The 23752-nt window shown below is 37.4% G+C and overlaps 1 protein-coding gene across 1 annotated transcript in view; it reads right to left on the reverse strand.

The window, feature by feature from the left end:
• Positions 1 to 6672, reverse strand: part of spmip7 (sperm microtubule inner protein 7) — an 11893-nt gene extending 5221 nt beyond the window's left edge. The window contains exons 1-8 of the mRNA XM_016512588.1: positions 6141 to 6672; positions 5963 to 6018; positions 2489 to 2559; positions 1866 to 2004; positions 999 to 1066; positions 809 to 850; positions 564 to 671; positions 376 to 477 (exon numbers count right to left, since the gene is read on the reverse strand). Of these exons, the coding sequence (XP_016368074.1) occupies positions 376 to 477; positions 564 to 671; positions 809 to 850; positions 999 to 1066; positions 1866 to 2004; positions 2489 to 2559; positions 5963 to 6018; positions 6141 to 6672 (1118 nt within the window). The remainder of the gene's footprint in view (positions 1 to 375; positions 478 to 563; positions 672 to 808; positions 851 to 998; positions 1067 to 1865; positions 2005 to 2488; positions 2560 to 5962; positions 6019 to 6140) is intronic.
• Between the last annotated feature and the right edge of the window lie 17080 nt (positions 6673 to 23752).

Genomic DNA, 23752 nt, shown 5'->3' on the forward strand with positions numbered 1-23752 from the left:
TTATTGTGACAACATTTACATGCAAATTAAGCACATTTCCCCTGCAAATTCCCTAATTACCATATCACAAGCATTGTATTATTTACTTTTTATAATTGGTGATTGTCATTATATATATATATATATATATATATATATATATATTCTTTTTTTAAGTAACATTTTTTTATTTACATTATGGTTCATTTGAGAACAGTGATTGTCAATATAATCATGTTACAAAGCAAAATATATATCCATCCATTTCCCAAATCACAGAGATGCTGGAATCAATGCCAGTGTCTCAGGCCGTAGGCAGGGAAATGTCCTGGAGGGATGGCCAGTCCATAGCAGACAAAGCAAAATATCTTAATCTGAACTGCTGAAATGACTTACCCTGCTGTTTGTGGAGTATATGGTAAAGAAGGCAGACTGACACCTGAGGTCTGTGGTCTGTCAAACCGGGCTTTTCCAGTGTAACCAGGAATAGTAGTTCGGCTACAGAGAAAACAAAACACCTTCCTTATAACAAGTTCTGTAGAATGGTTTTGATGTATATACAGATACACAGAACAGAGTCATACTAGCTGGCAGGGGTGTGAGGAGGTATTGTGGTGCGCAGAACAGTCAGAGGGATGAAGTCCTCTCCTGGGACGTCCACACTATCCATGTTCTCAGAGCCCACCGTACCGCTGTACAGTACAGCGAGATCACAAAAATCATTCAAAGCCTTAATGAAAGCAACTGATTTGATTTGAATTTATAATGTATACAGGTGTGAATGTTCATTACTTTACTAGAGATCTCTAAGATCTCTGCATCTGCTTACCAGTATAAAGGTATATGGCCTGATTTTGGACATGGACTGGTGCTGTTAATTGAAAACATATTTGAAACAACACGATTTTTAATACACAATCTGATATACATTTGTAAATATACACTAAAAGCTCAAACTCTTAGAATTAATAAATCTAAAATAAAAAATTTAAAAATAAACGGTTATTTGAATCACATACAAGCTGATGGGTTTCCTCGCATTAAATGTGGCACGTAACTGATGTTTGTTCCAATGGGATCCAATGGCCTGAAAGCAAGGAAATCTCTCTTAAAGAAATAGTTCATTCAAAAATGCTGAAATTTTACTCACCTTCAGGCCATCCATGGTACAGATGAGTTTGTTTCTTCATAGCAACAGATTTGGAGAAATGTAGCATTACATTACTTGCTCACAAATGGATCCTCTGAAGTGAATGGGTGCCGTCAGAATGCGAGGTCAAACAGCAGATATAAACATCATAATAATCCACAAGGGATCCACACGATTCCAGTCTATCAATTAGCATCTTGTGAAGCGAAAAAGCTGTGTTAACAAACAAATCCATAACCAAAAAACAATCAAAATACACCAACATATTTGTTAAGAACTGTTTTCACTTGTATTTCTCTCCTGATTCAGACAAAAGGTATATTTTCACTGGAAAAAGCAATATTATGGATTATGGACTTTCAGTATTTTAGCTGAAAGCAACAGTTTGCAGTTAAAAACATTGGTTTCTTACAAACACACAGCTTTTCTCTTCACAAGACATGAATTGATGGCCTGGAGTCGTGTGGATTACTTGTGGATTATTGTAATGTTTTTTATCAGCTGTTTGGACTCTCATACTTTCAGCACCCATTCACTGCAGAGGATCAATTGATGAGCAAGTGATGTAATGCTACATTTCTCAAAATCTGTTCCCATGAAGAAACAAAATTATTGACACCTTGGATGGCCTGAGGGTGACAAAATCGTCAGCAAATTAAAATTTATGGGTGAACTATTCCTTTAATGTCTCAGATCTTCACTGGAAGTAACCTCACATCCAGTGCAGCAGACTCACCTGCCACAGCTCAGGCCTGCTGTGGTATCGCTTCAACACAAAACGTTGACTCACAGGGTCAGCCATTTTCTCCAGAGTAGTCTTGGGCGGTTTGAGGCGAGGAGGTAACTTGAAGTCCCAGTCTACATCCTCATAAGCTCTATACCAGAGCATATTACAATCACATGTATCACATAAATACATGTATAAGGGATATAAACACTCAGCTGGCACATTGGTTTTTGGGTGTTTAACAAATAAATAAATACATGGACATGAAATATTGATTTCAGTTGAAATTATAGTAAGAAAGATAAGTGACCAAATGATCTAGGCTGTTTTAAAATTTTTGTTTTGTTTTGTTTGAGCACATAACCATTGCACCAGCATAGGTGTTACTATGACTCTAGCAATGACAAGGTCAAGGGTTTGATTCCCAGGGAACACATATATTGATAAAATGCATACCCTGAAGTACACCTTGAATGCACTATAAGTTTTGGATAAAAGTGCCTGTCAAATGTATAAAGAGACAAATGGTAAAAAGAGAAATCTTTTGAAAAGTTGGTCAAGTTGAGAGAGACTTTGAAAATAAAATGTGGTAGTTGTGCTGTTAAGAGAGTTTTCAGAGCAACTAATCAGACCTTTGGGCTGCAGAGGTGTAGATGTATTGTCGAGCTGCTGGGCTATCAGAAAGAACAGATGGTTCTGCACCCTATAAAGGGATAGTACAAAGACAGAGTGGAAAGATGGCAATAATTTAGCAAATGTCCCATATAAAAGGGTGACAAAATAGGGAAATATAAAATATGTTAAGTTCTTTCTTTCTTTCAATTCTTTCTTTCTTCCAAAGAACACAAAAGGGGGGAATTTGAAGAATATATTAGTTTTAGCTCTTTTGACAATGAACGTGCACTGGACCCTTTATGTTTTAAAAAAAGATGCAAAAGCACCATAAAGGTAAGCTATCATAAAAGTAGGTGATGACTCTATGCATGCGCTTTATGCCATATATGAAGCCATAACAAAAGTTTGGATTGAGAAACAGACATATGTATATTTGGCGTGCCGTCCGAGGGAAGACTCCAAGCTCGGAATTTGGCCCAAACTCAGAGTACTCCCCAATCCTTGACTGGGATAGGAACCAGGCGTTGGAGTGGCGGAGGGATACTGCAAAACTGTCTCAGAACAGAGGTGAGGGATGGCTATAAACACAGGGTGAGCGTGATTTAACCAAGTACAACATGTTCCTGGATCAACATCCTTGTTGATCCAGGAACAACATTCCTATCAACCAATCAGAACTGAGGGATAACTTTTCAGGAAATATCTGATTTAGGCTTACACTCAGGGTTAGGTGCTTCTACACACTTGTTAATCAGCTATCATTTCACACTGTTTTTAGGAATAAATTATGGGTAGGGTTAGGTTTAGGGGTAGGGATTGGGTTAAGTCTATATTTTTGGACAGTTATGTTGATCCAGGATCAACAAAAGATGTATGTACCCGTACTTGCTCCTCCCAAACCTTGTTAAATAATCTTCATGTAAACAGGGTCATTGGGTCACTAAGTTAAACTTAAGAGACAGATCAGTTCAATTCATAAACAAATTATTCAGATAGTCCAGCTTATCAAAAACATCCAAGTCAAATGAACGATTCATTCAGAAATTGAGCATGGCTACTTCTCTCATAGATGCGCCAAGAAGTCAGAAGTTAACGAATGAATAACAAGGTCTGTTCCTTGCACAAAACTAGTTTAGATTCTCAGAATATAGAAACACAAATTGTATAAACAATTTTTGATACCTTTGTGGTGCTTTTGTTTTTGAAGATTTGAAGATTAAAAGCTCCATCCACATTCATAGTACCTGCATGTATAAAAGCAACCAGTACAATTCTTCTCCTTTTCTCCTTTTATGTTCTAAGGAAGACAGAAAAGTCATATGTGTTTGGAGCAACATAATGATGACAGAATGTTAATTTTTGAGTGAACTATTTCTTTAAAGCTCATTTCATATGAATATTTAATGTTTAGTGCCGTAAAATCAGTACTAGGCCTATCAGTTTTATAATGGCAAATAGGCACATCGCTGCTTGATTATTTGTATTGTAATAAATTAGCCACCGTTTCAACTTCTGAGGTACATTACCATACTTCCAATGAATTTAGGTCGGAATTCCTCTTTTTTTTCGGAGTCACTCTCATTGTGCTCCTTATCGACGCTGCTGTTCACACTGTAAGCTGTTAACTGAGGAGGTCTGGAGGTAAAAGTCCCAACGCTGTGGCTGCGGTAGCGTGTAGATGAGTGCCGTTGATCTGCGTGAGTTTGACGCAGAAGATCCTCGGCGCGCAGAATCGAGCGGACAGTCGGATCCCTCCAGCATTTAGATCCCACAACCGCAGCCGGAGGAGGAGCGCACTGGACCGGCAGCTTCATGATCATGATACTCAGCTACTTTAATTCACCATCAGTGGAAAAATCCGAATAACTGCAAAGTGTTTGGGTTTAAAAGTGTCGGTTGTCTCCAACGCAATAACTGTTCCTCAGGGGACGCGCACAGAGCTCTGATTGGGTAACGCGAGACACACTAATGAACGAGTGTCAATGGAGGGCCAATAATATCGATATATCTCATGGAGGCAGATCATTCAGCTCCATTCACACTGCAACACAATCGGTGGAGATCCTGTTACATGATGAGAACGGATCGTGTGCTGTGATGTGCAACAGAGACACCCTAAATTAGTCTGGCACACTATATGAATTATTAAAAGAAAATAAGATTTGATTTAAATTTAGTGGATAAATAGAAGTTTTTATTATTATATGTTTTTGGGCTTTTTGTGCCTTTTTATTTTGAGAGGACAGTGGAGAGATGACAGGAAAGTATGGACCCTTTTCACAATAGAGAATGAGTTACGTCACGATCTTTTCACTCCGCATTGCATTTCGGGAAGACACCGCCATATTAGCAGGATACGCTATCCGTTCCCATGGTTACTTCTCATTCTCTATAAGGATAAATGCTTATCTTTTGTTTCGTGAAAACAGTGTCGCCCGCTGGACGCTCGCTGCTGCTTCAGTCATCATATGGTACATTATCCAAATAAAAGTGTGTGTTCAACAAGCTGACAGAAGTCGATCTATTTCTTTGTTGGAAACGTTTAAATGACAAAGTATAATTGTTGTCATTATAAATATTAATCTTTCCATGGCCACAGAGGAGAATCACAGATTGTGGGTCACATTCATATTTGTATTTTTTTTTTAATGTATGTACATTTATAACACTAGGGTGGAGAGAGGGGAGCAGGATCATCAGCAAAGGACCTCGAGACGGGAATCGAACTCGGGTCGCTGTGGGTGCAGACAGGGGCAGGCTTACCCATTAGGCAAAGGTAGGCGACCGCCTTGGGCCCTCAAAAGCCAAGGGCCCCCTAAAATGCTTTTCCCTGGTAACTCATCAGTGGACTTTCCTCTCAATATAGACTATATTTTGCCTATTTTGCCTTTTCTCATTCTATATTTCTGACGTTCCAAAAGCGCCTCCTACTGGCAGAGAATGAATTGACCTGCCCAACTCAATCCGAGCAGCTGAATCCTTAGCCATCTTCAAGAATCGACTAAAAACACATCTCTTCCATCTTTATTTGCCCCTCTAACTCTAGCACTCTCTATTCATTTACTAACTGCTTGTTTTCTTAAAAAATAATCACACTAGCTTCTCTATTCTTTTTGTATTCTATCTATTTCTTTTCTTTTTTTATTATACAATTAACAAAAGCAAAAGAGGCCTCTAGCACTAGCTTGCTCTATTCTTTTTCTATTCTATCTGTTTTCTTTTTATTTATTATATAATAAAAAAAAAAACTTGCTACGTGTACTGCGTTAAGCTAACTGAGACTTGTTATAGCACTTACGTATCATTGCTCTTTTGTTGATTTTGATTGCTTCCATTGTCCTCATTTGTAAGTCGCTTTAGAGAAAAGCGTCTGCTAAATGACTAAATGTAAATGTAATGTAAATGTAAAAGTGCTAAAGCTTCACACAAACAGCATAAAGGAGTATTATTACAGTAGCAGGGATGAATAATTGAGCATGTCTTTGACTGACCGCATTCATTTCGTGGTTGTCCTGAGAGGGGTGTTTACTCTGTGCACTTGTCCAACCTGATAACAAAGTAGATGGAATTTGTTAATAAATATGTAAGAGTGTAATACTGTTAAATTGCTTTTTGTTACACACTGCTGCAGTCAGCCCAAACTTGTATAACAAAAAAGATTGCAGTTACCGCCGAGGTTTGCCTTCAATGCTGCCTCTGATTTCATCCTGGAGTTCCACCTCTTGTGCTCAGACATGTCATATATCAGAGCTGAAGGTCTGGTTGGAGGAGTCTGAGGCCTGTCTCGCACTCCTGCCGGAACCCACAGATCGGATGCAGTGTAAACCTTATCGATGAATGGGGTTCTGCTTTTTGCCTCCAGATACACCTGTGCCCCTGCACTCAGTTGACCGGAGCAGGGATCTATTAGAGACACATCGCCACGCAGCGGTGCCAGAGGAGCTCTTTCATCAGGCAGCTGGGCTCCACGATTGAATTTGTAGAATGCATGTCTATCTGTCTCAACCATACTCTCAAAGTCATACCTTCCCTCTGGACCCTTCCCACAGGGGAGATTCATACGTCTGCACAGCCACCTGCTCACTTCATCTGAACTCACACAGGGCGCCTTGAGAAGTCTTACACGATAAGGTTCTCGTTCCTCCTCCATTAATGATTTATAAAAGCAAACAATTAACCAATAAATAGAAAATATTTCCATAAACGCTGAATCTCTCTTCTAGATGTGGTGGGGAATGTGGGATTATGCAGATGGAAGCCACAGGTGTAATCATCAGCGTCCGCTGTTGCCAGGAGACTGTGTCATTAGTTTGTCATTAGATTGCCTCCGTGTCACTGCAGTCAGCCGGAGGTCAAATTACTGGCATGTGTCTGTAAATTGACGCTGGGACTCCGAGCAAAGCTAAAACTCATTAGTGAGTAGAATTACATGGAGTTCTAGTTTTTAATCTAACTTGAACAGTAAATGTGAATTAGTAGAAGTAATGATGATTGGTAGATTTGAGTGCTACTGCATATAGGATGTGAAAAATAACTAACCGCAATATAATGTAATGGTCACTAGGTGGAGCCCTAGATCAGACAATTTGAGCTATGATGGTGATTCACACTGATGGTGGTTCTTAAATAAAGTCGAATATCATTACTGCACCCTAAGCATAACCCTACCACTTACAAGACACCTTTTGGCAGTTTTACATGTGAAATCTATCTATACACACATACATACATAAACTTTCACTATAGAAATGTAGACCAAGTGAATGTTTTTTTATTTTATTTTTTATTTTTTTTTGTTATGTACTGTTAGCGGTTAGGAGTCATGAGGTATGCAGTAGCAACACAGTGAGAGAAAGGTGCTTTATTTTGGGCCTTGTCGCTGTTATTAAAAATCAAAAGCTCTAAAGCATGATTTAAATGAATTTCTTATGGTAAATCAAACAAATATGTTACATTTCAATATGCACACTGCTTACAAATTTTAATACAACATTTCGGTCATGTGGCCTTCATCAGGCATTGTTTAAACATGAATTAAATTAGCATTGTGTGGGATTCATAATTTTTGTTTGATCTTTTGCTTTTATTTTTCCTATATGTACCTGCTTATATGATTTATCAGGAGTAATATTAAAATAAAAACATTAAAAATAAAGCTAGTTTTGGACTACAATCAGCATACCAAAAATATTCTAGTCTATGGTGTTTTGGTCTCTATGGTCTGTATGTTCACTGAAGCATAATATATCTCACAGTCTGCATCAGTAGACAAAGATTAGTAGATGGTTGTCTTGATAAAAATGCAACATTCATCTTTACACTGGTTTATAAAAACAGCTATGTCATTAATATGGCTGTGTGTGCTTGCACTCTTGATGAGAATGCCCTTGCATATCTGGGTGTCACAACATGGTACTGATGACTGTGATAAGCGCTGATAGCTTCGTTAACATAAACACCCAACAAACATGCAGGAAGCTGTATGGACTGGAAACGGGGGGTTAAAAATAGTCCAATTAGAGTTATTTATTGTTGCTCTGCATGTATAATACCCCCGCCCTCCCATATCTCAGTTCCGGTTCAAGAGAGAGAGGAAAATTCAAAAACAGTAAGTCAGCACAGTTTTCAGGTTCAAATTCAGACTCTCCCTTTAATAATTTACACGCTTGCTTTGTTTCAAAAGAAATGAAAGTTGGGTACTCTATCTCAGGCTTTATGTTCTTTACTGCAGAAAACAGACCGCAGGTCCTGCTGGACTCGATGTAACCTTAAATATAAAGCTTCAAGGCTGAATATTAATCATTTTCCTTTACAAGCTTTCTAAAAAAAGGCAAAAAGCATAGCAGCTTTTATGACTTGCACTGGTCCACATTTGAAATGCTCCAGGAACCACAAAGGAAAATCACATGTGACACAATCAAAGACTTTCCAGCTAACCAGTGACCAGTAAAACTAGAAACTCATGCTCACCAATGCGAAAATATACAACGAGATGGTGCTCATTAAGATGCGCAAACCGATCAAAAGGTTTATGATGGTTAATTGAATTAATCAAGGTCATTTGACAGTCATCTAACAGTCATTTATGTTATTTATGCTTCAATTTGCATTTTCGTTCAGTAATGCACCGCCTGTGTGTTTGAAGACACACAAACAACCGCAGTGGTGTTTGCAGAGACATAAACAAATTCCTCTGTAAACAATTAAGAATTAATAGGCCTAGAAATGCCATAGAGTGCTGCTCACTTCTATAAATTATTGTACTCCTGAATGAACTCCATCCAAAACACGACCTGCAATTTGTGTTTTTTATCTTCCTGGGTCTGTGTTCACACTAATTGGCCATATTATCCCTGACAAAAACAGTGTGGTGACATTTTTGCAACACCATTGGTAAAAGACTCCTCAGGCATTTGGATAAACCAGTGTTACATGATCCGTGAGAGCGGCGCCCCGGGTGAAACGAGAATTCACCAGGAATGTGCAGTATAGATGCTCCCTTCACATTGCCAAATAATATGTTGAAAACATGTGACAAGCTTTGTGTTAACGTCAGCGTGGCTATTCCGTTTAATTAATGCTCGGTCCTTAATTTATTTGTTCTCGTGCTCTCTTTCGCTTGAGGTTCATTCAGTGGGGGAGCTCTTAATGAATTAGAACATCTTTGGTGCTTGGAGATGAAAGTATTTTTGGCAGGGATATGGGTATTTTTAGTCCAAGAAATAATTTTCTTCAGAGAGAGAGAGAGAGGGAAAGGGGAGAGAAAGACAGAGTGAGAGAGCTGAAATCTGGTTATTAGTCTGCTTGTCTGCTCCCTCCTTCCCTTCGCAGGCCCTGACATTATTTAAATAGCCGCACACCCATCCCATGGTGCCCAGCCGTGCACCAGAGTGGCTAATTTGGGTAAGCCTCATTCATCTAGAAAAAAATAAATGCAACTGTATATTTAAGAAGATGACATGAGAGAAAGGAAAATAGAGGGTAAAAGAAAGGGATGAAAAAGGAGAGAGAGATAGTGTGAGAAGCTGCTGTGGAATTTGTTAGTCAAGCCAACATACTGTCAATGTATAAACCTGAGTTATGGTTTCTTCAAAATGTTAATTGGTTTTAGAGCTTGCAAGCCCCATCCACCACTTGGCACAGACCTTCAGCCTGTTTTGACTGAATTCACTTTATTCCACTGTTGTCTGAAATACTTGATTCTCCTTCATCAGTTATGCTACTGAGAGTCAAATATGGACCCTTTTCACAAACTGTGATGATGCGTTTCCACAGTCTTAACATTTAACATCGTAAATTAAATCTTTTTATATTTTTTTATGTACATTTATAACACTATACTTTATGATACTACCTTGGCATTGAATTACAGACAACTGGTTAATGCTGCTGCAAATATAATGGCTGAGGGCAAATTTGGTTTGCTTTTGCTTTTGGGGCAAATGGGAACACTAAAATTATATATGTTGTAATTTCAGTTCATCACTATAGAAGTTTACTTAACTATAATGACTTTTGCTTCTGAGAACCCCGGAAATGTGAAAAAGGTCCATTTGAGTATGACTGCTAAGTTTATTCAGCTGTGCTATTAATATGCTTCTTTTAAACTATAAGAGGGTATACTTTGTCTATTATTGTACTTATTAGAACAAGTCAATTTATATTTGGCCTATATACTTTTATTAAATCTTTTGTTTGAGGAACTTAAGAACAGTATAACTTAGTATTCCAAATATACTTGGCTTGAAGTTGTTTACTCTTTTGATAGAGTGGCCTATTAAATCATTTTTTCACATATATATTCTTTTACTCCAGCCTTTGTGCTATCTGACAGACTTACATGTTTAAGTTTAGAGTAACAAGCATGGTCGGACTTACCATTGGGCTTGACTGGGCTGCAGCCCATGGGCCCTGCTTTGTAGGGGCCCCGCTTTTGCCTGCTTACATTTGTTTGATGAGTTATGCCAGTCAGAAATTATTAGCCGGATTTCCACTGTGCACGCAAGGACTAAATGGGCCAGCTGGGCTAACAGCTTCCAACTACTACCTTTGAGGCCATAATCAAACAGCATAAACTGGTATTTATGATTATTTCACAAAGAAGAAGGACAAACGTATTGAATCGCATCTGCGCCGATTAATTTGATCACAAGGCTACTTTAAACAGCTCCATTAAGCCTTTAGCTCAAAAGAGCGTACGTTTAGAAAGATAAAATCTCATATATTCTCTTTACAGAGGATGATATATGCGACCTGAAGAGTTTTGAGCACTCTCTCCCGTCTCACTGCCATCACACATAGTGGGGCAGAAATGTCATCAAAATGATTTTTAAAAAATAAAAATAGCCATTTAATGAGTTTCTGTTTTTATACCCTAGTGAAAAAAAGTATACCAAGGATACTTGCAGCCAGACTAATTGTCAGTATACTTCAAGTGTGTTAATGATTAGTTAATGTTACACTTGCGCCTGATGGCCGCTCACACATCAGATGTACTTGTGTGTGGAAACTCCACAAGAACAGCATTTGTTAATAAAGTGAGAGGTAAGGTTCATGGGAATGTTCATGCAACTTTTTCTTTTTACTAAATCTCCTGTATTAAACCCATACTACTTAATAGAATGAACATTATGATTTGCGGTGAGGAATTGTATCAGTATGTCATGTCAATATTGCTTCCAGTGTATTAGTCAAACATACAGTATACAACAGAAGTGAGTACACCCATATAGCATCACTTTAAATCACATGATACAACACTATTCAAGTTGAAAAGCTACTTCAGTCTGTGTGCATTGAATTTATTTAATACACGAGTTTCACAATTTGAGTTGAATTACTGAAATAAATGAACTTTTCCACGACATTCTAATTTATTGAGATGCACCTGTATACTTTTTTTTCACTAGGGTAACATATGCCTATGATATAGGACTTAGCCTATCCCACAAACAAGAGTCCTGTTTTTCCGAATATCTGCACGATTTCAAATGTGCAATAAACAACAAGTTACTGAGTACTAACTTTCAGACACAACATTCCGTTTTGCTCAGTCAAAAAGAAAACAGAACAAACAGTAGTTTTTGTGTATTTTTGTTTTACTCCATAATGATGTTCTAGTTGAGGGTGTAAGAAATTATAGTCTGCCTCGACCCAGCTTCCACTCCAAATTGTGTATTAAACTATGCTCCTTTCTCTACAAAGAGCTTAATTATCATATAGATAGTTCTTTCCGATCTTAATCATATGTAAATAGTACCTCCGGAGCGATAATTTGTCACTTATAGCGTGGGAGCAGCAGCAGGCCGTCAAGAACCATCTGCTGACCAAAAGGGTACATGAAATAACTGCTATGGATTCTGTTTAATCTTATCACCTTAACATTTGGTTGTTCCCACTTGAGTCTACCGAAGATGTGGGAACGGAAGGCTATCACTTTCATTGTCATCCGCAATTTACATTTAAAACGAAACTTAATTTACATGTTGAGCGGGAAGATGAACGTAATACAGTATAAAATGATTGAGCTTAGGATGTTCAGGGTTCATTCTGACTCCGTTGAACCCAAGGTACTACATGTACTTTGTCACTGCTATGCTGCAATAAACATCTTCATCGAGATCTTCATCGTCTTCATCACTTTTTCTTACAAGGGCATTTGTAGTTTATAGGTATAGGGCCCAAACATAACCTCAAGCCCAGGGGCCCCCGGCCACCTAAGTCCTGCCCTGATAACTAGTCAGTTTTGAGGTGGAATAGTAGGGTGGACCAGAAACTTATCTTCTTTGCACACAGTGCTATTAACCCACATAGAAACAGACAAATATTGGGCTAATTTTATTGACACAAAGGCAACATATCAGTGCTGCTTTCATGTCTCATGTATCACTCAGCAATTTCTGTCAGTCTGTCAGTGTTTTTCTGTCTCTTAACTCTTAAAGGGTTGGTTCAATCAGAAAATGAAAATTCTGTCATAATGCCTCAAGTCGTTTGACATTTTAAAGAATGTTTGGGTCCAAACAAAATTGAACCTATGAATTTTATTGTGACAGTCTTCAAACATAAAGGCTTTTAACATTTTGTAAACTTTCAGACACAACTTCAAAGTTTGTCTTGATGAACTTGTTAGTTACCACTTATTTTTCAATTTTCGTTGACATTTATTTCTGGACTATGTGTGTTTATTTTCTTTTTGGCCAGGGTTCTTTTTGGCTGTGTCTTGTTAATTAGACAACAGACCCAGGATGGACGGTGACCTGCAATGACGCATGGGACTGTGAAAAAGAAAGTGGGAGACTGTAAGTGCAAGTGTGAGAAATAAAAAGAGAAACAGAAAGAGGGAGAGACAGCAATGATTGCTCAGATGATGCTTATTTATTTCCTCTCTAATAAGGTGCTCACTTAAAGGCCTTAAAGTGCCTTTTACTGTCTGGTACATTAAAGTATTACAGGGTTCAAAAATCAAGATTGAAATTCATTTTTTTTGTAAACAAAATGCACTGGCATTTATCTTGATGTCTCACAGCAGTACGCCAGCATTATTAAATTAATTACTTCTACAATCCTAAAAGTGAAGGTCTTGCATATTTTCAGTGCCATATAGATCCATTTGGGTTCCCTAAAGAACATTTAAGTCAAGTTTCTAAAAAAAAACATTTTTCTTAGTGTAAAAAAACATTTTAATAGCCTAATCTGAACAACTTTTTCCACTATAAAGAACCTTTTATGCAATGGTTTCATGAAACCATTGACGCCAATAAAGAACCTTTATTTTTAACAGTATAGTGCTACATTAATCTCATTTTTATGTCTTAAAGGGGCGATATGTAGAATTCAGAAACTTCTGTTATTAGCGACGCCGGTGGCCATTAAGTGAATTGCAGCCAGCAACATATGTGCTCATGCGCGTACTCGTGCACACGCAGCGTACCAAAACAGACCGAACGTGATTCAAGGCCCTGGTATTACAGTTATTTTTCGTTAATTTGCTTAAAAGTAAAAATAAGTTGGAAATACTTACAGTTAACTAACATCCCAACGCCGTCCACGCTGCTGAGAGCGTCGTTTAGATGAATATGTAAATATGTAATGCGCACTTTCCTCTCAATAACAAAATAAACACACAACAAAGATGACAGCGGTGAGAAGACAGCAGTTAAGAAAGCATCTAATCATACACTCTAAAAAAAGATGGTTCTTTAAAGGTTCTTTACATGTAGTAACGGTTCTATTTAGATCCATAGCATCCTGAAGAACCATTTTATGCTGAAATGGTTCTTTGTGTTAGAGTTTAGGGTTCTTAATTACCGCTCTTTTTGTTTTTTAAATCTGTAACTGTCAAAACTCCTCATTATTGATTTTCTGGAGCTCAGTGATCCAACTACAGACCCTCAACACACTCTCATCAGGTAAATTATTTCATTCTTAAATTTAAATACAAATGTAACTTTAAAATTATAACTGGTTTCCAAACAAACATGTTCTTTTCCTATTTTTAGTTTTTTGGTGATATGTAAGTGTGAGCAGCTCTGTTAAGCTGAGGATCCTTCTCCTCTTCTCCACTAAGTAAGTAACAGAGACATTGAATGTATAATACATATTGTTAGAATTGTTTTATTTAATTTCTCTATTCTATTTCTATTCTATCTGCTTGTTTTCTCTTTAATTATTATAAAAAATAATAATAATTGACCCTCTAACACTAGCTCTGTCTATTCTATTTCTTTTCTATCTACTTTTTATTCTGTTTATTTATTATAACCTGGGGAGCAGTTGGGGGTTCGGTGGCTTGCTCAAGGGTCTCACCTCAGTCGTGGTACTGAAGGTGGAAGAGAGCACTGGTTATTCACTCCCCCCCTCCCCCAGATTGAATTATTTCATTTTCTTTGCAAGACACAATTACTTTACAGTACAGAATAGCTTTTTAAGCATTAATCTGAGCATTTTATAAGCATTCATTTAATGTATCTGAGAACAATGGCTTGAAAATTAAAATTTAAATACAGAAATACATTGCCATTTTGAATATTGCGTTGCCGTTTTGAATATTGCATTGCCATTTTGCATATTGCATTTTAAATTGAATTTTGCTACCCATATGCTTCCATAGTCGGGAGCATGCATAAACTCCACACCCTTTTGATTTTTCCTTCACATAAAACAGGCTATCATAGAAGGTCTCGTTTTGTAAGATTCGTTGCAAGCTGTTCATAAATTGGCAAAATAAATAAATAAATAACAACAAAAAATAATGCATAAAAATTATTACTTTTACCATTTAAAGGGATAGTTCAGTTAAAAACGATGTTATTCCAAACCTTAGCTTATTGTCACTATGAATTGTCATTTTACGGAAAATATCTGCGTGAAGATTCTACTAAAATTCTTCTATTGTGTTCCACTGAAAAAATATATAATAATAACAGCTTTTTCAGAATTTTCTTTTTTGGCTAAACTATCCTTAATTTCTCCATAATGTTTGCTAAAACAATCTGATTTCTTTAGTAACAGGATGTATGCCACTTCAAATGCATGCTCAGTTAATGAAAGCGAATTTTTAGCCATGTTTATGTCACATTGCCCCAAGCATTGGCCTCGCCAAGGCTCGTAAGTCTGAGTGATCATTGGCCTTTCTTCCTCTCCAGTCTCCCGTCTTCCCATACCCTGCTGGCCTCAGCAGCATCACTGCTCATCCAAACACTAGTCATCCTATGAAACCCCCATGAGCACCTGGGGTGAGCTTGTCCTGCCAGTGTGGCCTTTTGCAGCTTCTGTGTGCTGCTTTATCACCAATTTGTAACCAAAATTAAAAAAAATAAAAATAAAAAATAAAAAATTAATGTAGGCATTCTTTCTAAACATATGAACAATTATCCAGTAACAAATATCCAGATGCCTTTTTTTTGCCTCTTTATACAGTACTCATGTGTTCTTTTTGCTATTTTAGCAAATATACTCTTAGTGGCATCATCATCCTTTCAAGAAATGAACTATTCAAGTATAAGTTCTCATCTTTAAAAGACGAGCATTATGAGTCTTACATTTAGTTGGTTTGTAGGTTTTCCATAATTTTCACCTTGTAGTTTCATGACTTTGAGCACAGTAGGGTTAGATAGTGAGGTAAAAATTAAATGGTTGCCTTTCTGAATGCATAATTGTGTCCTGACATTAAATTAAAGGGGTCATATGATGTTGCTAAAAAGAACATTATTTTATGTATTTGGTGTAATTAAATGTGTTTATGCGGTTTAAGGTTCAAAAAACACATTATTTTCCACATACTGTACATTATTGTTTCTCCTCTATGCCCCGCCTTTCTGAAACACGTCGATTTTTACAAAGCTCATCGGTCTGAAAAGCGAGGTGTGCTGTGATTGGCCAGCTATCCAGTGCATTGTGATTGGCCGAATACCTCAAGCGTGTGACGGAAATGTTACGCCCCTTACCATATTGTGATGATGCCCTGTCCGGCCGGAGCAACGAGACAAAAACATGGCCAAAACTCGTGTTTGAATCATCAGTGGCAAATTCTCCAAAGAGAAAGGAAAAATTGAAATCGCATCATATGACCCCTTTAAATGGATTAATTTACCTTCAAATCTCAAATGCAATTATTAACAGGTAAAAACTTTCTTTAAAAACTAATCAAACATGATAAATGACCCGTTTCATAGTATGACCCCTGCATTACTTGCTCTGTGGAGCTGCTACCAATTAAAATTCAATATCACGGTGCATCTTAAACCTCAATCTTCTGTTTGGGCACTATAACAAGCATCACATTATTACAGTATGTTTACTCTTCAATGATTGATCCATCGTACCTAATAACAGTTTAACAATTTGCAAATAATTTGACTGGCTGCATTGGAGTCACTGGTTATTAGTTCCCTCGCAGCTGTGAGATGAGTGGGGATGGTGATAGTGTCCTCACTGGAAAGATCATGCTCATTGAAGCTTGTAGATATTTTTAGACCCGTCATTGCCCGAAGGTGGCAAACAAGAGAGGGCTTCTGGATCTGGCTGTCTGCTGTCTCTCCTCTCTTCTACAGCCCCTGTTTCTCAGTGTTTCTGTCCGTGCTATAACACAGCCAAGAGTTTCAATCAAGAAATAAAAGGCACCACGAGGTAGGCAACACAGAGGGTAATGGACTTTCTCTGTTGCTTTGTAAAAATGAGCCTGTCCCTTGTGACTTACGAGATTCCATTATTAGACTGGCACACAATTGGAGAGCCAACCTGTTCGAAATTACCTGGGCCCGTGAAAGCGCCTGCAACAGAAAGAGACGATTGAGTAAATGCCTTTCTCTAAGCACCTTAATTGCTGTCAACTGTCTCGACATTTAATAGATTCTCGTTTAAAAATGGGCCAACATTGGGCCTTAACTGCTGCTCGGTGCTGATTGTGTCCTCTCAGGAACAAGTAACAACTGCTTCCTTTTAAGATATGATTTGGAGTCATGTTAAAAAAGATTAAAGGCATAGTTCATCCAAAAATGAAAATGATATCATCATTTACCCACCGTCATGTCACTCTAAACCTGTATGACTCTCTTATGCGAACACAAAAGGAGAAATTTGAAGAATATCCTGACCACTCTTTTCAATATAATTGTAAATGAGGACTAGAGCTGTTAAACTCCAGAATGGCAAATAAATATGCATCATACAACTTTGGCACTATATTCAAAGTTTTCACAAGTCATACAATAGTTTTGTGTGAGGAACATGCCAAATTAATTAGTGAAACCATCAACACTTCATTAAAGTTCACAAGTGCAAGTTCAGGTTATGAGTGTTTCTTTTGAGTCAGTCTTTAAAGGGGTCATATGATGCTATTTCAATTTTTCCTTTCTCTTTGGAGTGTTACAAGCTGTTCGTGCATAGATAAGATCCCTAAAGTTGCAAAGACTAAAGTCTCAAACCCATAGAGATATTCTTTATAAAAGTTAAGAGTCAACCACACCTACCTAAAACAGCTCGTTCTAACACGCCCCCACATGTCTATGTCACGATGTGGGAAGATTTACATAACGCCGCCCAAATGTTCACGCAAAGAAAGGGGTCGTCACATGTTGCCGCAAGCCCGCCGTGTGTGATGCTGTGTGTTTCGTTGTGAAAGTGAAACTACTTTGTTTGGCCTTCCAAAAGAGGACACAACTAGATCAGTGGGTGACCAGTGGTTAAGTTGTATTTACAACACTGTTCCAGAACAGTTCAAACCAAATATTCAGATGCATGGTGCGTAACATTTCCGTCAAACGCTTGAGGTATTCGGCCAATCACAACGCACTGGATAGCTGGCCAATCAGAGCACACTTTTCAGACCGATGAGACGTTTGCGTCATCAGAGTGGCAGCTGTTTACCCCTGTTGCTAGGTAACGACTACACAGAAGACGGCGAAATGAAATGCTTGCTTGCTTCTTTTTATACCTTGGATTTTGAAAATTTAGTTTCTTTTTCAAAGTGATAACACAGAACGGCACATGCATATATCACGTTGTCACGACTGTGATGCAAAGGGTTCAAAAGAACGTGGGATTCAATTTCTGAGAGTAGAAATGAGATATAAATTGTCTCTGCTGCAGCGCGTCAGTCAAGCTTTTCAGGAAAGCGAGTGAGTAAACACATAAACACACATTCATTAAAATAAGATGTATTTCAAAAGAATCAGACTGATTCATTAACCTAAAAGTCCACTTGAGAAAAGATAATTAGTGAATAATGAAATCTCACACAAAATTCCCAAATCACATGATTTCCTATTAAAATGACTGGATTTTGTCAGTGAAAATTTTCCGAAAACATTAAATGCGACTGCAACTTATCATTCGTCTGAAAGAATAAAGTCATATACACCTATGATGCTTGGAGGGTGAGTAAATCATGGGCTAATTTTCATTTTTGGGTGAGCTATCCCTTTAAGTAGTGACAAAATGATTTTCAGTTCACTCACAGCTATCATACATTGTCTTCATAAGCCTTATGAACCACTTTTATGAAATGCATTTTGAACCTTAAATGCTTTTGTCTTCATTATTTGTATTAGGATAGACAAAAGCAACCAGTAAGATACTAAAAATTCTCCACAGATAAAAGTAAGTCTTACGACTTTGGAAGGACATGAGGGTGAGCAAATGATGACTGAATGATTATTTTGGGGCGAGTTAATCCCTTAAGTTTCACAATGAGAACAGAATCTCTCTGTTTTCAGTAGCTTGCATCAGATAACCTTACAGGGTCCCTGTTAGCAAGGATTTGCTAATCCCAGAGATGAAAAAAGACACCCAAATACCAGGATTTTAACATTCCTTGAAGCAAAGAGAACAGAGTGGTTTTTCTTTATGTTAACATGACCTCACGCTCAGACAGCTTGACATCTAGTTATGCAGACATCCGTATCAAAACAATGCTCTTCCAGGCTGAACCAAGACACGCTCTGTATTCAGGTCACAGCGGTGAAGAGAGGAGACGAGGCATCTCCCCCAGCACGCTAACTCCAGCGAAAGAGGATGAGCAGGATTAGCCTTCTCCCCCAATCACTCGCATCCCCTCCAACCACACGCGAGCCAATCAATAACACACTCACAGGGAGACGCAACAGGTGGTTGGCACAACTTACGAAAACAGATAGCCAATATTCATCTGTTTCCCCCCTCCGCTATTAATCGAGGGACTGGCATGTCTTGTCTTGTACTAACTCTTCAGACGTGAGCTGTGAAGTGGAGGATGATTGAGGTAGAGGTGTTTTTTGGAGGGTGTTAGGCATATCACCTCATCTCGGACCATATCACACCTTCTTAATGCAGCGTTTCCATCTGCCACTTGTGCTGCAGGCTGCTGACAACAGTCTGACGGCAAGCACAGACACACAGCTGGCGCTACTGGACCAGTGAGAACCAGGCATATCGATTTCACTGGTCACTTTCCAGTACAGCATAACGTCTCTGATTTTTTTGGCCGCCTGTTCCCAGCTGTAGCTGTCCACAGAAATGGCCCCATTTTTTTTTTGTGAAGTGAAATAATACCTCATGTGTCAAGACAGACCAGCAGGTCGTCGCCTCAATTGTGTGGTGTTTGTTTTGACAAACAGAGGGGTCTGCTCGCTATTTTTGTGTTATCGCTCATCTTCCTCTGCTAATTACTTGCTTGCACTAGTTTTGCTGTCGAAAACTGGACCAGAGTAAACAACCCCGAGGAGGGACCGCGAGAGCAGCAGCATTGTGTCTTCACAGATGAGCTTTAGTTTGAGGGGAACGAGGGTGCCGTGAGTTAATCTGATGAGTAGTATGACAGAATATTATACAATAGCTCGTCACATGGTTACCATGGTCAGAATACACAGAACTGGAAATGACCTGGAATTTATAGTTAATATTAGAAATGTAAATTGCCCACTGAGCTAGAAATGTTCCCTGGTCACCGTACTATACAATTAAATGAGATTCAAAAGTTGAACAAATAATAAAAAGTCATCAGGTTAAATACAGTGCAGTGGTGCACTTTACTTGTTGGTCTTCTTAGGGGGTTCAGAGAAAAATAGTGTATAAAATGTCAAAAATAAATAATTATTATATATAATTGGTATTCAAATTGCCTTCTCAGAAGAAAAATAGTGTAAAATTCAGATAAAAATTATGTAAAAAATAGAATTAATTAATTGAAAAAACAATAATAAATATATAGAAATAATATAAATATTAGAACATGACATTCTACTTTCCAAATACTGGTCAGAAAGAATTTTTAATTGTTCAACCACATGCTACGTTATTTTTTTATAAATCATATTTATTTACGTGTTGCTTTCAATGATCAGTACTTTACTTGGTTGGCTTGGCTTTATACAAATGGTCTTCTTAGGGGGTTTAGAAAAAACCCTATATATAAACAAGTAAAACAATCAAACAAATTAAGTTTAAACATTGAATGAATACATTATTTATAAAATAATATTAATTTATTTATAATATATAAATAATATAAATGTTTTTAAAATAATATATAATATTTTAATAATATCTCAGCTGTATAAATATTTTTTATAAATTTATAAATTTATTAAAAACACAGTCAAGGTCAATACAAAAACCCTCTTGCTTGTGACATTACTTAAATACACGTTGATTTGACTTACTCCTGATAAGACATGATTCCTTTAGCTAAAACATTATTCTGCTCATGAACTGGTGATTTGTTTAAATTTCTGTATGTTTTCAATAAATTGGACGCTGTGTTTAATTTTGAGTCACTGCTATCATTTAATTGCCATTTGAAGTGGTGTGTAGGGGCCGTAAGAAGGCTAGAAATCAGAGTGTGAAATTCCTCTTTATCTGTGGACATGTTGCTAATGGAACACAGCCAAATGCTTATTGTTCATTTTATACCTTACACAAACACAATTACCAACAAAATCACTCAATTAATCATTTCGCACAGTGGTTTGTGTTTACTGTGTCAGAAACTCCTTCAGATTTCACACAGCCAGTGGGAATGCAGTTTGGTCCAGAGGAAATCAGCACAGATTGACAGACATGTTTAATGGGGTATTAGCCATGTATGAAGTAATATGGCTACAAGCCAGAAATGAATGGCATTGCTTGTTAAGGGAGAAGCATTTACTATCATTTGAATGACCAGGGGATGTTCGTATATTAGGGGAAATTTTAGATGCAGCACAGGGTAATCGGTTTTAGTTTGTGTAACAGATTCCCTCATTAAAAGTTCCCTTTGAAGACAGACGGAGTTGCTAGTATTAAAGACACTTGGGGAATTCCATTTCAAAGGGGCAAACTAATTCAGGCTGCCCTCGACTGTGTAGTCATTAGAGTTAGTTTTAATAACTGAGCTCAACTAGTAAGACCAAATAGAGCCGAAACTATCAGAAAAAGGCTGTTTTCTTTAAAAAATAAAAAATGTGCGTGGGATACATAAAACAGCCGAGCATGCATATCTTTATGGGCCATGATAAGAGCTTGTTTTAAGGTCAAAGCTGAAGAACTGAACAGGGAAATATAAAAAAGTATTCTCATCTGATAGATGGGTATTGATGTAAGAAAAGCCGAAGAGGGGAGTTAGCGATGCTGTGGGAAAAGAGACACTTTAATGGCAATTGTGCACAACCAGCAGGGTGTCAGATTTTACAAAAGGATGCATGAAGAAATCCATGATTCCAAATCCATTGAGCCCCACAGCTGAGACGTCGAGAGGGAGAAAGAGACATTGGAGGTGATCAGAGATAAAGAAAGAGATAGATTGAAGCACAGGGAGATGCCGGGGGGTGATCAGCTCTTCTGTCATGTATGTGCACGCATCTGGCTTCATTTTCCCACAATCCCCCCAGTCTTGCCCCGAGGCACGTTTTGCTACAGGAGGGATATGCTGGTTGTCTGGCAACCCTGGTTTAAAGACATGTAGGGGTGCACAATAAACAAACGTTTGAAACAATTTCTTGAATGAACATTCGTTTCTGTATAATCAAGTAACATTTTCTTTTAAGACCCACAATTCTGCTTCGTTATTCATAATCTGCCTGTAATTATGTTGTGTAATTTTATGCTCTTTTAATTGATTGGACACACTATTAACTGCTGATAAAACATCATGAGGGAAATATAAACCTCTCAATATAAACTCTCATCTTTAATGCCAAAAACTAATTGCCGTTTCTATGCGTAAATGAGGCTGCTGAAGAAAATCCTGAAGATAGACTTGCTGTTTGTTTGCTGAGAGCCTCAACGCACTCAAGTGGCAACGGAATCAAATGTAGTAATGTAATCTACTCAGCTAACCCGTGTGATGCTCTTTGTAGCTTTCAGTTAGCGGCAGAGCCCTTGACATCAAACCGAACTGCGTTTAAGAGCTACCATATGGCAGGAGGGATCTGATTGAATTACTTTGATGCAAGATTCAGCATGTGCATCTTTGATATCACACCTGATGTTGGCAAATATTATCATGTCACATGAAATTGTCAACTTCACTTTGCGTCTCTTGCGTTAAATTAATGATCAGCATTTTCAACACTGATTTGTTTTGTTTAGAGCAAATCACAGCAGTCATTGTGTGTTAACACTTAAACTGTCCCTACAGAAATTACTGGAGATAAATGTCTTCTAAAAACATGAGTCATTTGCGCACTTGTTTTTAATTCTGACCTTTAATAAAAAATATTGACCTTAATCAAATTGCTGACATGCCCATTAAAGGTCAATTTTAAAAGCATGGTGCATACTAATGAAGAAATGTCATTTAGTGTTTAAAACAGTGTTGCTAAAACTGAAACTAAAAATATTCAAGTGATTGAAGTAAAGCTAAAATAAAACAAAAAACTCGTTTGGTAATTGAAATAACAATTTTGATAACTAAAATAAAGCTGAAATAAAATACAAACATAAATGTTAGATGAAAAACTTAAACTTAAAAAATTGCTTTGTTTCTTTGACAACTAACAGAAATAAAATAAGCTAAAACTGAAGTACTAAAATGACTAAAACTGAAAGAAAAATTAAAACTAAATAGTATAGTATATGAAAGCTAATTAGTGTAATATAAAAAAAAACTAATAAAAATGACAAAAGCACATAACAAAATTATTAAAACTCAAATTAAAATGAAAACTAAATAAATAAACGCTAATTTAAAATATTAATAAATACTATAATGATAAATAATAAATGATACTAAAAAAAACTGGTTTAAAATCATGTTTAATTTTAATTTAACAAGTAAATATCCCTATTTTAATCCAGCTGGATTCAGTGGCAGTATGCAACAAGGCACTGTTGCTTATTGTTCAAGCACAGACGCATCTTACATGTATCTCACATCTCCATCAGTGGGAGGTGTGTGAGCTGACTGAATCATCTAGAGCAGTGTTTCTCAGTCCGGTGGTCCTGGAGTAGCCCAGCACTGCACATTTGGACGTTTCCACTCAACGTCTCATTATTAGACGCTCCAAGACCTGAACTGGGAAGACATATGTGATTATTTAATGCATAGTATACATGAACTAACTTAATTAGCTGTGATCATTATCCTACATGACCATTAACTTTGAACAGGTTTATATAAAAAAATAAATAAAACTATAGTAGTATCTCAATGATATTAAATAACACTGCTTTTTACCCAGAGCTATTTACACTACAATTTAGTACACTGACTGCAAGAACAGAAGACCTGGGGTTAAGTGGATTGAAAGCAACTTGCTAATACAGAGCTCTTTATTGACACAGCTAAATTTAAACCATCGAGTTATTGGACCGGCCACTCGATCAGA

This window comes from Sinocyclocheilus rhinocerous, unplaced genomic scaffold, assembly GCF_001515625.1.
Source record: "Sinocyclocheilus rhinocerous isolate Xijiao unplaced genomic scaffold, SAMN03320098_v1.1 scaffold295, whole genome shotgun sequence".
Lineage (NCBI taxonomy): Eukaryota > Metazoa > Chordata > Actinopteri > Cypriniformes > Cyprinidae > Sinocyclocheilus > Sinocyclocheilus rhinocerous.